The sequence below is a fragment of the Bemisia tabaci genome, chromosome 1 (genome assembly GCF_918797505.1).
Source record: "Bemisia tabaci chromosome 1, PGI_BMITA_v3".
Lineage (NCBI taxonomy): Eukaryota > Metazoa > Arthropoda > Insecta > Hemiptera > Aleyrodidae > Bemisia > Bemisia tabaci.
The window spans coordinates 89,700,902-89,717,817 of NC_092793.1; the positions used below are offsets into that span (position 1 = coordinate 89,700,902).

The window sequence follows — 16,916 nt, forward strand, 5'->3', positions numbered from 1 at the left end:
AATCTGAGATGAATCGATCGAAAAGTTGGAACGTGAACCGATTGACGTGATTTGATCGGCACTGATTCGATTGACGATCGTAAATCGATCAAAAACCTGCGAATCGATCGACAAATCCGTGAATCGATTGACAACCCCGTGATTCGTTCGAAAAATCCGTGAATTGATCGATAAACCCTTGAATAGGTCAACAAACCCGTGAATCGTGAAATTTTGAAAATTCGAAAATCCCAGATTGGGGATGTGGCCTAAAATGCTATCTCGGCTCCTGTTCGATCGATCATGCTGAATTTCGACATCGGGGGGTAGTTTTGGACGGGAAACTCGAATTACTGGTCAAATTTTGAAAATTCAAAAATTTAAGATGGCGGATGTGGTCTAAAATGCTATCTCGGCTCCTGTTCGATCGATGCTGATTTTTGGTATCAAATGGTATTTTTGGACGGGAAACTCGAAATTCTGATCAAATTTTGAAAATGCGAAAATCCAGGATGGCGGATGTGGCCTAAAATGCTATCTCGGCTCGTGCTCGATCTATCGCGGTGAGTCTTGGTACCTGGTAGTATTTTTGGACGGGAAACTCGAATTTCTGATCAAATTTTAAAAATTCGATAATCCAAGATGGTGGATGTAGTCGAAAATGACTTTACTTGAGTAAGTATCCCCTGGGGGATCTTTCATTCCTCGGAGATACGCGTTTAAAGGGGAGCTCAGAAGACGCAACTTCGAACTTGTTTTTCGTGGATTGACATGCGAAAAATATCGGAAGAAATTATCGTGGCTCATGCGTAGTAAATACCTCAAAAATTGCAAAAATCAAACATTACTGAACAAGTTCATTGTCAAAATTTGAAAAAAATTCAATTTTTCGAAACTCGGCTAGGAATTCGAGTTTCCCGTCCAAAAATACCCCCTATACAACCAAGACTCACCACGATAGATCGAGCAGGAGCCGAGGTAGCATATTAGGCCACATGCGCCATCTTGGATTTTCGAATTTTCAAAATTTGACCAGTAATTCGAGTTTCCCGTCCAAAAATACTCCCGATGTCGAAAATCAGCATGATCGATCGAACAGGAGCCGAGATAGCATTTTAGGCCACATGCGCCATCTTGGATTTATGTTTTTTCGAAATTTGACCAGAAATTTGAGTTTTCCTTCTAAAAATATCACCCTGTGCCAAAAATCAGCAAGATCGATCGAACAGGAGCCGTGAATGCCGAGATAGCATTTTGTCGTCCTGCCTATAATTCCGAATTGCAAAATGGGAAATCCGAGTTTCGCATTACGCAATAGGGAACCATAGTATAGGTCCCAATTGCTAAATGAACCTCGTGTGATCCTGCGACGGCAAATTTTCGCGGGGTCGCTGAAGCGGGATAAAAATCGTTTTTCAGTATTTTCTTTTTCTCAATAGTAAGTAAATGCCCTCCTGAAACGGAATGCATCATAAAAAAAAAATGGAAAATTTGACCCTAGTTCCTTATTGCATAAAGCTGTCCATTTAAGGAAGTTTCGTCCAAAACATAAGTGAACGTGTGCGGCCGTTCTCGAGGTATTTACAAAAGATCCATACCCTTTGCCCAATGCCCATTAAACATCATTTGTTGAGGTAAGGGTCGATGTTTCTGAGTTTGAAGGTAAATGAGCATCATCGAAATTTCCATAGCCTTGCATTTTGTAAGGAGCACGAAAAATTTATACAGACCTCTAGGTTGCTTTCTCACTTGAAAAACAACACAATTTTTTTATTTACCGGAACATATCTTGATTAGCCTCAGTATATACACTCTCCAACTCGCACATGAAGTCCTTTTCTCTTTTCATGGTAAAGTTTTTAAAACTGAATTATTTTTAGAGATAAAATTGTTTGCCTGTTGTTTCATTTATTGTGTAGGTGCAGAAATAAGTAAAATCAGTTCAACCAAGTTATCTCAAAATTTTCTACCTTTGATTTTGCACAACGGAGGTTTGACACTTCTCTCTGGAGGTGGAAAGCTGACAAACTTGATTTTAAACTCCCATCTATTCTCTCATACTGTATTGAAGCAAAATCGCACTGATGGTCTCGAGAGTGTGCTTGCTAGATATTTAGCTTTGTACAGGTTAGTTGAAGAACGTTCACATAAAAACTGGATTGATTTCCCTTTGTAACTCTTCTTAACTCGTTTAACTAGTTCCTTTTAATTGATACCTTTTTTCTTTCGTGTATAGTAAATATTTAGTTGCAATTTTGTCTGGATTGCAATATCAAATTCTTTTTGAAAAAAAAAACATTTGAATGTCTAGTTAAATTACACAAGGCTTTCAACTAGAAATGAGTAAATGCAAGTTATAGCAATGTATTGAATAGGGAAATGTGGAAAAAGTTACCTTAAAAGTTACCCTCATAACTCTCAATGATTAGATTAGAAGTTTGGATTATTTATTTTTGAATTTTTTGTTTGCTTGATTCAGGCTTTCATTTTTTCTGATTTGTTAACTCTTTATTATTCAAAAGAAATTTATATCCGACTTATGATCATTTAACTGAATTGGCTCATGTGAAAACCGCTAATGTCCATTTCCTCTAATTTTGAGAGAACTTCAAAAAACTGAAGGAGCCTTTAAAATGCGGAATTAAAAAATGTTCAGAAGTTAATTATTACAGGAGAGGATTGTAGAAAAGGATCCCTAACAGTTTCCAGCTCCTCCTCTGTCTGGGACGGAATAATTAAAAAGAAAAGACTCTGGACATTAGCGGTTTTCGCATGATTCGTGAAAATCTCTGAGTTTTGGAACCGTTTGATACGAGGGTCATCCAAAAAGTAAGGTTCCCTACCTTGTATCTTCCGAGCGAAACGAGGTAAATCAAATCGGTAAAAAAAGCTCTTATCAAGCATACTCTAAGCTTTAAAACAAGCTCAAGTTTTTGAAAATCGGTCAAAGGATTCGCGAGTAAACTTAATTTTACAGAGACAACTTCCTGTCGCCGCGTGCCCACCTCCGGGGGCAGGATGCGCTGAGAGTCGATTATTGAAGACTCGGGTTATCGCCTCTATACATCACATCAATAAGGAATTTTAAAGTTTTCATTGAGTAGGCCTTGCCTTACTTTTTGACGTAGTCTCCACATATTTTTCTGACATTTCTGGTATCATTACAGCAGCTGCTTGATGCCTTCCGCGTAGAAGCTTTCGCCTTGACTCCAAAACCAGCCATTGACAGCGATCTGCACTTCCAAATCAGTTGCTTTGCGTAGGGAAATTTTCCCCCAATCCTTCAAACTCTCTTACTTTAGCTTCATGTGACTTTCATTTGTTCCCGAGCGGAAAAACTTCCACGACGGAAGCGATTTTCAACCGATTCAGAGGTACAGAAAGCTGTCAATGACAGGTTTCAGAGTCAAGGCGAAAGCTTCTACGCGGAGGGCATCAAGAAGCTGCCGTAATGATACCAGAAATGTCAAAAAAATATGTGGAGACTGAGTCAAAACGTAAGGCAAGGCATACTCAATGAAAACTTTAAAATTCCTTATTGATGTGATGTATAGAGGCGATAACCCGAGTCTTCAATAATCGACTCTCCGCGCATCCTAACCCCGGAGGTGGGCACGCGGCGACAGGAAGTTGTCCCTGTAAAATTAAGTTTACTCGCGAATCCTTTGACCGATTTTCAAAAACTTGAGCTTGTTTTAAAGCTTAGAGTATGCTTGATAAGAGCTTTTTTACCGATTTGATTTACCTCGTTTCGCTCGGAAGATACAAGGTAGGGAACCTTACTTTTTGGATGACCCTCGTACTTTCAAAATTCATTCTAAAGATATTAAAACGGTAGATTATCATTCAAGTAAAGTTGTAAAACTAAAATTCTTGACAATTGCGGCACTTAAAGCAAGTTTCATCACAAAATGACTAGCAATAAACTGGACATTAGCGGTTTTCGCATGATTCGTGCATGGTCGGTTCTAAATCATCGGAAACGCATGTTTTTCAGTGTGCCTTTCGGGTAAAGAAAGTTACCCTTACGTATTTTGATGCGCGATCCGATTATGACCGTTATTTCCCATTACCCTCAAAGTTCCCGAAAAAGCTGATTTTACTGGGAAAAATGACCATTTTGGGGCATTTTCGGTGTTTTTCCGACTGCTATCCCCTGCTTAATGTGGGTAAAATTTTTCGTAGCTACGAGATTCAATTATGCCGATGTCTTTTTAACTGATGAGTCCGGAATTGACCTTAATTTCTCCCGTTCACCTCTCAGTTTTCCGGGAAAGCAACTTTATCCCAGGATGCATGAGCAATGAGCAATGAGCAATGAGCAAATCCGACGCATATTTGTCGTGCATGCAATATATTTTTATAAATTTTCCTGGACCCGTGGTAGCATGTTACTCATGTATTTTGAGCTGCTAAATCCGAATATGACCTCGGTCTCTTTCTATCAGGCTTCAAATTTCCGGTAAAGCCGAGTTTTCCGAGCCTAAAATTGTGTATTGTAAAAGCTTTGCCGGATCGAAGTATATTTTGATCTGTTGAATTCAAATATGATCTCAGATTTTTCCGATCACTCATAATTTTTCCGGAAAATTCGCTTTTCCTAGGAAAACGCTCTTTTCAGATATTTTTGCGATGATTTTTCTGCTCTAGAGAGTTTCAGAGATTCTCCGGTAGGTGATAACGAATTTCTAAGGTCATATTCGGGGTTTTCAGCTCAAATTACATGAGAATCGATGTATCACAAATGCGGAAAATGTTTTGAATTTCCCTGGAAGTAGGAACAGTCCGGAAAAGCTTTTGGCCCGGAAAAATGGGACCTTCTAGAAGACTGGGGGGGGGGGGGTATTGTCAAAGATGAGTGAAGGTCAAATTCAAGTTCAGTGCCTCTTAATACAGCAAGAGAGACCTAAAGAGGATCTCGGAAAATTTCTGAAACTCCCTAGTGCAGAAAAATCATTGCAAAAATATCTGAAAAGAGCGTTTTCCTAGGAAAAGAGCGTTTTCCTAGGAAAAGCGACTTTTCCGGGAAAATGATGGGTGATCGGAAAAATCTGAGATCATATTTGAATTCAACAGATCAAAATACAAAGGTACCGATGTATCACATGTCGGAGACATTCTCATACAATGAATTTTGAATACACTTCGATCCGGCAAAGCTTTTACAATACACAATTTTAGGCTCGGAAAACTCGGCTAAAGCGACTTTTCCGGGAAAATGATGGGTGATCGGAAAAATCTGAGATCATATTTGAATTCAACAGATCAAATACAAAGGTACCGATGTATCACATGTCGGAGACATTCTCATACAATGAATTTTGAATACACTTCGATCCGGCAAAGCTTTTACAATACACAATTTTAGGCTCGGAAAACTCGGCTTTACCGGATATGAGAAGTGTGATAGAAAGAAACCGAGGTAATATTCGGATTTAGCAGCTCAAAATACATGAGTAACATGCTACCACGGGTCCAGGAAAATTTATAAAAATACATTGCATGCACGACAAATATGCGTCGGATTTGCTCATTTTCCCAGGATAAAGTTGCTTTCCCGGAAAACTGAGAGGTGAACGGGAAAAATTAAGGTCATTTCCGGACTCATCAGTTAAAAAGACATCGGTATAATTGAATCTCGTAGCTACGAAAAATTTTATCTACATTATGCAGGGATAGCAGTCGGAAAAACACCAACAATACCCCAAAATTGTCATTTTTCCGAGTAAAATCGGCTTTTCCGGAAAATTGGAGGGTGATGGAAAGAAACGGAGGTCATATTCGGATTCAGCGCCTTAAAATGCACATTGATCACCTAATTTCGTCCAGGAGACATTTTTTCATTTTGGTTTGTTGTACAGTATAATGAGGCATACAACGAATGATGGACATTAGCGGTTTTCGCATGATTCGGACCACGGTCCCCCCTGAAAAGGGCTTCAAACCTAAGGAACAAACATTTCCACCACATTAATGAGTGTGTCTGATCTCCGAGAGTATTTTAACCCAAAAATCTCAATATTGAAAAAAATGGACATTAGCGGTTTTCGCACGAGCGGATTCAATTGTGCTTTGAATGTATAAGTTAAATATTTAGAAGTCAATGCCAAACAAAACCTCTGATAGTTTCATTAGAGTTATAAAAAATCTTCGAATCAATGGAGCTTCTTTAGGAATCAAATGGATAAAAGTGTCATCTCTGAACTTCGCTCAACCCACAAATATCATTCTTAACCAAATAGGAAATCCTCGTCTAATAGAAAGTAGAGTGTCCTAGAGTGCCTTTATTGACAGTCTACTTTTGGAATCTCTCTTTTATTTCAACCGGTTTTCATAATTTGCTTGTTATTATTGGATTATTATTTATAATAACAAGATTTGTACGTCTAAATAACAAAAGTTTTAGATCCATTAATTTCCATGTGTCTGAATGTTTCATTTAGACAGCATTTTGCAATTACCAACCACTATTTCTTACTTACTCATGGAGAAACCTCCTTGCATAGGGAAAGTAATTGTGCATGCTTTGTTTCTATAAAGAGCCAGGATTAGTGGTTCTTAATTGCCAAATGTAGTCCATTTGGTACTGACATTGTAGAACGGTCAAACAGATGGTTACACCACGAGACTCAGAGGAGAAACCTCAAAGGAAAAGGAAAGACAAACAGAACAACAGTTAGGAGAGCTTGAAGCACCAAACCGAACCAAGCGCAAAAAGATAAGACGAACTGAAAAAGTAAACCCATCAGGGGTTTACCCCGATTTTAAACTTCACATACTGAAATGAAAGTGATTTTTATTTCAGTATTGAAATAAAAAGGACTTGGTGACACCAGGATGTGGCCGCGTTACCCAGAGGATGCTGGGGCACTGCACGGTGGAACGAAGCATAGAAATGCTTGGTCATCGCCTTACTACCCAACTTGTTTCGGCTATTCCACACGTTCCCATGGGGATTTCGTGTTAAACAAAAGCATTCCTATGTTATTTAAATCGTAAAATTCATTTTTGACCTTACTTTTCTTAATATAATGACGCAAATACACAATTTTGCGCGTTCTTCCAAACCTTCTGTAGAAACATAAGAATAAATTTTAGTCGTTCTTGTGGGCCTTTCGTGTTGAAACTTGGTATCCTTGGGGAATTTTGATCGTAGAATTCATTTTTGACTTTTCATTTGTTGACACACATGATTTCGGGGGTAAAAAGAAAAGGTACTCAACGATAGATTGCACTCGTTCTGGTAGACATTTCATGTTGAAACTTCGCAAACTAATGTTATTTTAATCGAAAAAATCATTTATGACCTGACTTATGTTAATATATATGATGACGCAAACGATGATGACACATGATTGGGGGGGGGGGGGGGGGGGCTATTTTCAAACTTTTAGTTTAAGAGTGAAAAGAAGTTATTCAAAGATAGATTTCACTAGTTCTGGCTGAAAATGCACGTTGAATTGTTGATACTTGATGGTATATTCATAAGAAACCCCATTTTCGACCCTACTTATGTTAATTGATTCACATCAATACGCGATTTTCCAGCCTCATCTCATTCCCTTAAAACTGTTCTTTTTCCCCTCCCACCGCCTTCGAGTCATTTTGATAGCATCTCTACATACCCTTTTCCACCCTTAGATGCCTATTATTATTCAAGGACAACTCTTTTTCAGCCCTTTTCTACTAGACCCATTATGAGAGTCGGCTGAGCGGAGCACAATCCCAGGAAGAAGTGTTTTGGAGACTCATGGGTAAGGTAAGTCTTAAACCTATGCAAAAGGGCGGACAAATACAACGAACACTTCTTTCTTCCTGAATTATACCTTCCGTATCAAACGCATTCCAAAATATCCTAGATTTATTGTGATCCCTCAGGTCTTATTTGGTTTTTTTTTGCCATTAGATGCTGTGATGCTCTCAATGTCTGTCACCTCATCAATAAAAAAGAATGTTGGGCACAGTTGGCTGCAACGGCATTGAGATGTCTGGACATTAACACAGGTATTCTCCAATCCTCCTGCCAATATTCTTTTACTTTTTATTTACTGTAAAGTACGCCTCTGTGATGAAATCAGCCATTCTGCGCCGTGATAGAATATTTAATCATTCTATGGAATGTTACTATGAAATCATTCTACTTCCACCAAGGATCTATGCGACCATGATGTCTAAACAAGTTAAAAAATTACTGTTCTGAACCATTTTAGCGGAAAATGTCTATCTGTAGAATGCTAAATGTATGATGTAAAGAGAGGAAAATAAATGAGTGCTAAATGAATGAATTAATTTATAAGTGCCTTTGATATGAAATGAACCAAGCTGTTGAAGTGGACGTTTGAAAATTACTTTGACTTTGGTTACTAAAAAAGTTTGTCATTAACTCTGAAGGTTTCGAGGCTTCAATTTTCTCCATTTATTACAAAAGCCTGGGTAACCTGACCTAAGTGCTTCCTGCCTGTTAGGTCACCACTCTTTGAGAAGCTTCAGATTTTTTTGTGGCTCCTATTACTGAGAAGTAGGTCTCTTGCAAGAATCAAAATAATCGGTGTTCAACTTCACACTCATCTCTGCCAAAAGGCTGCACAAATGCACATAACAAAATGTAGGTTTCCGAAATTTCTGTTTGAAACCATATTTTACACTAGAAACTAGATTTTTGCATTCTGTGTAAACGAATCGGAGGTTGAAATTCAAGTTGAAATGCGATTTCCAGGCGAACCATCGGCATCGGCAAAGTGGCTGATTTGATATACAACGTTTCTAAACAAGTGGTATTTTTCCCTCGATTTTTCTGTAATTTTACCCTAAAACAACATTTTTTTATGGTTGTACTTTCAGTAATTGTTTCTTAAACACTTTTACTTAATTCCATAAGTCGTTTGTGGCTTATCTATTCAGATTTAGCATTAAGTAAGGCGTCGTTTTCCAGTGAAGGTGTTCGGTGTCACATCAAAGTTGGCTTTTCGCTATTTATTCAAAATATTCTTGCTGCATTTTAGGTAAAATTAAACCAAAATTTGGTCACTTTAATCCAAGTTTTATGACTAAAAACAAAGAACAAACGGCCGTGGTTTTAATCAACTCCAATTCTAGTCACCGCAACTCCAAATGTTTGTGTGAAAGCGTGCTAGAATACTAGGGGGCTGCAGCCCAACTCCCAGAGGATGCTACGCGTTCTCTTAGGCCTGCGTGGACAAAAGAACAGCCAAATAAAATGAGAAGATTTTCATACCCGACTCTATTTATTCAATCTTCCTCTGGCCGGGAGCAATTGGACCAATAAGAATAGAATGAAAAAATCGGCATTTATTTCAAACTTCACGCCAAGACTTACACGAAACGGAACGGAGCGTTTCGTCGCTTTTGGATAGTCTGTAGCAAAGGAGCATACCTCCGATTCACTTACCCTACTAACAGACCAAGATTCAACATTTCCCGCTTACTTCAATTTTCCGCTAAATTTGGAATTCCCGCCATTTCCATCGGGGAATTTCAAATTTTGCCCCCCTTTCTAAGCTATCTGTTCTCCTCTAATGTAAAAAAACGTGGGTTCTATTTTCAAATTCTAATCACAGCGGGCTCATCTAGGGACTATCACCTGTCGATAACTGCAAAAATTATGGAAATCGGCCCTGTAGAACGCTCAAACAAACTATGACAAAATATAAAAAATTACATTGTGTGAATGGGAGAATTCGAACTTTACCATGCAATGTAAAAGAACGTGGGTCATATTTTCATATTTGCCTGTCGATAGCTGCAAAAATCATGAAAATCGGCCCGGTAGAACGCTGGAACTAAGCGTTACCAGATACGCATATTTAGGAGGTCTCTGAGCTTATATATACAGGGTGTCTCACAAAAAACGAACCACCTTGAATATCTGCCGAACGCGTCGGAATTTCGAAAAACGGTAAAAGACGTGTTCGTTTATATGGAGGGGGACACCTTTTGGCGTATTCGACATTTTCCCAAACCGCGGGAGGGGCGCGGGGCGGGGGGTGCCCCACCCGTAAGTCGAACTTTTCAAATGGCCTCCCTACTTTTTTATTTCAGAAATCAATTCTACGCAAAAAAAACAAGCCACCCTGTCCAAACCGAATGTAAATCGGACAATTTTTCAGTGATTGAAAGAGTTTGAAACATTTTTTTCATGCTCTTTCCAAAAAATTCCCACGCCCAATGGAATTGCTGTATCAAACCAAACTCTCCGCCAAAAAAATTCTTAAACATTGCACTTTCGATAAAAAAAATCAAAAAAATCTGCTGCACCCGAAATCTGGAGCACGCGGAACCCTTCTTTGCGACATTAAAATTCGTTATACCGAACATTTCCGAGGGGCGCTCATAGGGAGGGAGTAGTAAGTTTTAGACAAGAATTATTAATCTTTTTTCTGAAGCATAAGAAACCGTGTCCATGAAGAAGCAGTTAAGTAGAAAAACAACGCACCGCGGAAAAATAGCGTCCTCAGAAGTATCAAGGTCCGGCTCAAGTCATTGACCCCCCCCCCCCCCCAAAAAAAAAAGCTAATCCATTTGTTTTTCTACTTAACTGCTTCTTTATGGACACGGTTTCTTATGCTTCAGAAAAAAGATTAATAATTCTTGTCTAAAACTTACTACTCCCTCCCGATGAGCGCTCTTCGGAAATGTTCGGTATTACGAATTTTAATGTCGCAAAGAAGGGCTCCGCGTGCTCTAGATTTCGGGTGCAGCAGATTTTTTTGATTTTTTTATCGAAAGTGCAATGTTTAAGAATTTTTTGGGCGGAGAGTTTAGTTTGATACAGCAATTCCATTGGGCGTGGGAAATTTTTGAAAAGAGCATGAAAAAAATGTTTCAAACTCTGTCAATCACTGAAAAATTGTCCGATTTACATTCGGTTTGGATAGAGTGGCTTGTTTTTTTGCGAAAAATTGATTTCTGCAATAAAAAAGTAGGGGTGCCATTTGAAAAGTTCGACTTACGGGTGGGGCACCCCCCGCCCCGCGCCCCTCCCGCGGTTTGGGAAAATGTCGAATACGCCAAATGGTGTCCCCCTCGATACAAACGAACACGTCTTTTACAGTTTTTCGAAATTCCGACGCGTTCGGCAGATATTCAAGGTGGCTCGTTTTTCGTGAGACACCCTGTATGATGAAACAGACAAAATTTACTCAAAGTATTCAGTTTCTCCTATTACTTCTTTCCTTTGCCTATTTTATTAGTTGATGACACGCACTGATCTTTATCAGTACAACACTATTTCTGACTATAAAGATTTCACTTTAACAAAGAAACGCCTTTGGCTAAAAGTACAACCCTGCTGCACACACACTACTTACACACTTCCTTTTGCTCTCTCAACAGCAGTTGCTGCTGAGTAAAACGGTTAGAAAAGACTTTTCACATTAATACCAGGTTGTGTGCCCGAACTTTTACTAAGAGTGAAATAAAAATGGGAAACTTTTCACACTAAACTCTTCAGGACTTCAGAACGACCACGATGATCTAGAAATCTCCATGAGCACTGAGTGTGAGAATGAGTGATAAGCCTAAATAAATGGTGCATGGAAACATAAACAGGAGAATCCAATTGTCAGTTTAGTTCACTAGACCCTCTGCCAGGCACCGCTGACGTCGTCGCTAACTGGAGTTGAGGGTCCTTATTTATTCTCTTGGTCCTTGGTGCGGTGAAAACCCCGCGCGATAGCTCGCTGGGCTTGCCCTGGTTCCGTTAGGCGTGGGATTGGAAGTGCCGAGTGCGTGGAAGCACTCGCCGGGGCTAGGAGACCCCTCCTCAATACGTGGAGGTGTTGAGGTTATGTAAGCTGTGGAGGGCTCTTGGTCAGGCTTGGAGGTCCGACTGGTCAGCGGAAGAACCTGCGAGAGAGGCAAGTATGAGGAGGTACTTATCGTGGCTTTACTTGAGCTCTTCGGTGCTGGAACCGACGATGACACGCTTGACCGGCCGGCCTTTTGCAGCCGCGACGCACGTGAGTGCAGCGGGTGTGAGGCAAAGATTACTAAGGACTCCAGATACCGCACGCCGTATACTTGCCGTAGGAAAGAAGCGGTCCCCCAGGCGCCTGCAGCGCCAGGGTAGGCAACCTGTGTAGCGGTATGCCATACTTTAGCCCACCTGTGGTGGAAGTGCAGATTATGAACGGCAAATTGCGAAAATTGTTCATTTTAGTCACTAATCATGGTAAATGGACTCAGAAAATCGAGCAGAGATATTTGCATTATTTTTTTTTTTTTTTTTTTTTTTTTTTTTTTTTTTTTTCTTTTTTTTCGGCATTTTTTAACGATTTAAAACATAAGAAAATTTAACACCGTGAATTTTCAACCAAACTAAGCACAGCCACGTCGAAACCGGTCAAACACACGGCAAACGGTATATTCGTTAGCTCGAAGTATAGCATACCGCCAAACTGGTTGCCTACCCTGGAGCTGCAGGGAACTAGGGGGCCGTTTTTTATTCCAATGCGGTATCTGGAGTCCTTAGTAATCTTTGGTGTGAGGCGCGATGCGCGCGTGCTGGACCGCGAAAATGGTAAACACAACATCCCACTACGCAATGCTGTCAAATCTCCTATTTGATTGACAAATTTATTCACAAATCATTGATTTTTCCCAGACGCATTGCATGCTAAACGCCGGCATAAACACTAAGACGAAAGAGTTTAGGCATGGTGTCTATGACGAGAAAACTGGGATTCACCAGGGAATTCACTATTTATTTATTTTTTATTTATTTACTTATTTAAACTTTCAACGGGATGTGTCTCAATTAAATAAAAAATAATAACAAAGTCATCAATGTATGCAACAAAATGGGCTAAAAAAAATATACTTAGTAACTAATAAAAATCTTTTCTTTCACTAGTGACAGCTGTTTATTCATCATTGCATATGTTATTTTCTAGCCATCAAAGTGTACATGCATCTCGGAGATGATGGAATGGTTCTGTCTCTGCAAGCCATCAATGCACACGAAAATAAGAAGTTTTTCGCCGGTCAAATTGCAATGTTTTTGCAGGATTTTGATAAAGCTGAAGTAAGTGAATCATACTTACTTTTACCAACAATAAATACAGTGTGTCCGAGACAAAGGGATTTATTGATTTTCTTAATTTCAAAAAAAGCGTTTCCAAAGCTTGAAAATTGTATGATAGCTTATGGCATAGGTGACCTTTAAACTTGAAATCATACGTGTACCAACAGTATGTGAAGTGCGTCCCAGACCAAGGGATTTACTCATTTTTATGATTTTAAGAAAAGCGTTTCCAAAATTTGAAAATTTCATGATAGCTAATGGCACAGATGAGCTCTTGAAAATTTAGGTGAAAGAATGAGACCTCATTTTTAGTTTTCCTACAAGTCTATACGAAGACAAGTATGGTTCAAAAGAAGTAATAGTTAGCCCATTTTTTTTCTTTTTTTTCAAAAGTGTTTTTGAAGTCATGTATCCAGGATAGCATCCAAGTTTTTTATTCTGGATCACCTTCAATTATGATCAGAATGCAACTTGTTGATCCCCGCCTGTTGGTTTATTTGCTGAGGTCAAGCCAATCCAAAACTTTAACAAGTCAACTCTATATCTGCCAAAGCATATTGACGGTGCATGTCGGCAATGGTATAACTCGGTTTACGACGTCGCAAACTTCCTGTCATACTTTATTTTTTAAACGGAAAACTACTCAACGGCAATTCTTTAAAACTGCGGTAATTTTTCTTCTCTGTGCGAAACTTCAAGGAATGATGTCAATTTGTTCTTCTTTAATAAAATAACATAGAGCCGGAGATTTTTAGACACCACAAACGAGATACATTTGTGATTGCGGACGTACGCCGTCGATGTCTTTTTCTTAATATACGAGGGTCATCCAAAAAGTGAGGTTCCCTACCTTGTATCTTCCGAGCGAAACGAGATAAATCAAATCGGTAAAAAATCACATAACAGGCATACTTTAAGCTTTAAAACAAGCTCAAGTTTTCGAAAATCGGTCAAAGGATTCGCGAGTTAACTAAATTTTACTGAGACAACCTCCTGTCGCCGCGTGCCCACCTCCGGGGTCAGGATGCGCGGAGAGTCGATTATTGAAGACTCGGGTTATCGCCTCTATACATCACATCAACAAGGAATTTTAAAGTTTTCATTGAGTATGCCTTACCTTACTTTTTAATGTAATCTCTACATCTTTTTTTGACATTTCTGGTATCATTACAGCAGCCTCTTGATGCCCTCTGCGTATAGAAGCTTTCGCCTTGACTCTGAAACCAGTCATTGACAGCTATCTGTACCTCTGAATCGGTTGAAAATCGCTTCCATTGTGGAAGTTTTTCCGCTCGGGAACAAATGAAAGTCACATGAAGCTAAAGTAAGAGAGTTTGAAGGATTGGGGGAAAATTTCCCTACGCAAAGCAACTGATTTGAAAGTGCAGATCGCTGTCAATGACTGGTTTTTGAGTCAAGGCAAAAGGTTCTACGCGGAAGGCATCAAGAAGCTGCTGTAATGATACCAGAAATGCCAAAAAAAGATGTGGAGACTACGTCAAAAAGTGAGGTAAGGCCTGCTCAATGAAAACTTTAAAATTCCTTGTTGATGTGATGTATAGAGGCGATAACCCGAGTCTTCAATAATCGACTCTCCGTGCATCCTAACCCCGGAGGTGGGCACTCGGCGACGGGAGGTTGTCTCAGTAAAATTAAATTAACTCGTGAATCCTGTGACCGATTTTCAAAAACTTGAGCTTGTTTTAAAGCTTAGAGTATGCCTAATATGTGATTTTTTACCGATTTGGTTTATCTCTTTTCGCTCGGAAGATACAGGGTAGGGAACCTTACTTTTTGGATGACCCTCGTATAAAGTTGAATTCAGATCGAAATTGCGGGGGGATGGCTGGCCCTTTTGGGAGGGGCGTGGTATCTGCCAGCGTGTCGCGAAAAATGTAGTTCGAGAAAATTATCCGCGTTCCTCTGCGTCGCGTTCCCGATTTTTCCTGCCTTGAAAACGGGATTTCCTGGTAGGCGGGGTGGGGAGGGGGCCTTCTGCTGGGATCTCTCCCGTTGCCGCTCGGTCAGAGTCGTTGCCATAAATCGACGATACCGCAGAACTCGGTGTCAGCTGTTTTAGATCATAGGAGAAAAAGAGATTTGGAATTCAACTTCTGAATTTTACTTCAGTTATTGAAATGAGTTGTTCCGGCCGCTCAGCAAAGTGAGGGCGTACTTACCACAATACTACGGTTCAATCAGTTTGTTTGAATTTTACTTGAGTTGTTAAAATGAATTTTTCCGGCCGCGCGGCAAAGCGAGGGCGTATTTATCATGATACAACAGAACGTAGAATTATCAAACGCAACAGAAATGGAGTCTGGTACATTTGTACGTCATATTCCAAATCAGCTTTATTTAGTCAGCACATGCTATATGATTTTGAATTCAAAGAAAGTGTTATTTTGGAGTCAAACCTTGGATCTATGAATGCTAAATGTCATCAATGTGGTGAGATCCATTTCAAAGGTGAATCAGTTCAGGGGCATTTTAATAGCTGTTGTCATAACGGGTTGGTTTGTGTCCTTAATTCACGAGAACCTATTATTTTGAAAAATTGAGTGCTCCAAGTTCATGGATAACATTCGGAATTACAACAGTTCCATGGCCTTTGCAAGTTTTGCTGGTGCAATTGAATTACCAATTACTGTAAAAAGCAAATGTAAGGTTCGCCAAAAGCGGAGAGAAAAGGTAAAAGAATACCCCCTGATGCAGAGTTTCACAAAAGTCAGTCGAACAGGAGCCGAGATAGCATTTTAGGCCACAGCCGCCTTCTTGTATCTTGGAATTTTGAAAACTTGACCGAAAATTCGTGTTTCCTGTCAGAAAAACGCCCCCGCTAGTTACCAATTCGAGTTCCACTAAAATCGATTGAACAGGAGTTGCGCCAACCTGTTCAGCGCGGTGCGTGTAAACAACCCTGTATCTCCCATGCATTAGCATAGGGAGAAACAAAGTTTCTCTGCTTTAGGTAAAGGTGACAACTTTTCTAAATTGAGTTTTTGGACATGCTCGAATGCTTCTTAGCTTCATTCTTGCCAAGTTCAAAGGAAATTGCATCATAAGTTTTTTTGTAAAGTGTGTGGATGATATCCCAGTACGGTAACTTTATATATTTCATGATCATCTTTTCTAGGAGTATTTTTTAAATTCAGATGAACCTACAGCTGCACTTGACATGCGCATAGATATTTTACATTGGGATTCAGCTTTACAACTTGCCAACACTCTAGCACCAGAAATGTTGCCATTCATTTCGAAAGAGTATGCTTTTCAACTAGAATTTTCGTAAGTATTTTTTTGCATTTAAATAAACTTAAATTACAATGTATAACTAGTAAATTATTTAATTTCGTTGGATTTGCAAAAATTTCAATAAGTGAATTATGTCATGAATTAAAGTAAAATTTCATTCTTGTCGTCGAGTTTTGAAACCAAGATGACCTGAGAGATTGCAAGTTGCTGCGGCTTTTCTTATAGATGCGCGATGAAATTATTTTCCACGACCTGTTGCAACCTCGTCGCAACTGATTGAACAGAACTCATTTTACTGGATTGTATGCCCATCGCCCTTGCGAGATGAAGGATGCTAAGTGCTTAGAAGCCGTTGTATCGGCGACATATGACTGCCGACGGTTTCTGACTCCAGCAGCACAATCCAGGAACTTTTTTATTTATATATATACATATTTTGCAAAATACATGTTATGGTATTTACAATAGAATGATCAGTCGATAAAGTTGGACTTTTTACAATTTTTTTGAACTATTACATTTTACAAGCACTTATGGGAAACTTTAAGGGTAAGTGTTTGCGCCCGTGTGAGGGGAGCGGAGGGGTCAGAGTCTACTCGAGAGAGCGCTCTCAAAAAAGGAGAACTGGTGGGGATGACTA

At 39.5% G+C, this 16,916-nt stretch overlaps 1 protein-coding gene across 2 annotated transcripts in view; it reads left to right on the forward strand.

The window, feature by feature from the left end:
- Oseg6 (intraflagellar transport protein Oseg6) overlaps positions 1 to 16,916 on the forward strand; it is a 142,887-nt gene that overhangs the window by 73,495 nt on the left and 52,476 nt on the right. For both annotated transcript variants that reach the window (XM_072306455.1, XM_072306456.1), the window contains 4 exons: positions 1,899 to 2,106; positions 7,886 to 7,983; positions 12,891 to 13,021; positions 16,158 to 16,309. In XM_072306455.1, coding sequence (XP_072162556.1) covers positions 1,899 to 2,106; positions 7,886 to 7,983; positions 12,891 to 13,021; positions 16,158 to 16,309 — 589 coding nt within the window. The remainder of the gene's footprint in view (positions 1 to 1,898; positions 2,107 to 7,885; positions 7,984 to 12,890; positions 13,022 to 16,157; positions 16,310 to 16,916) is intronic.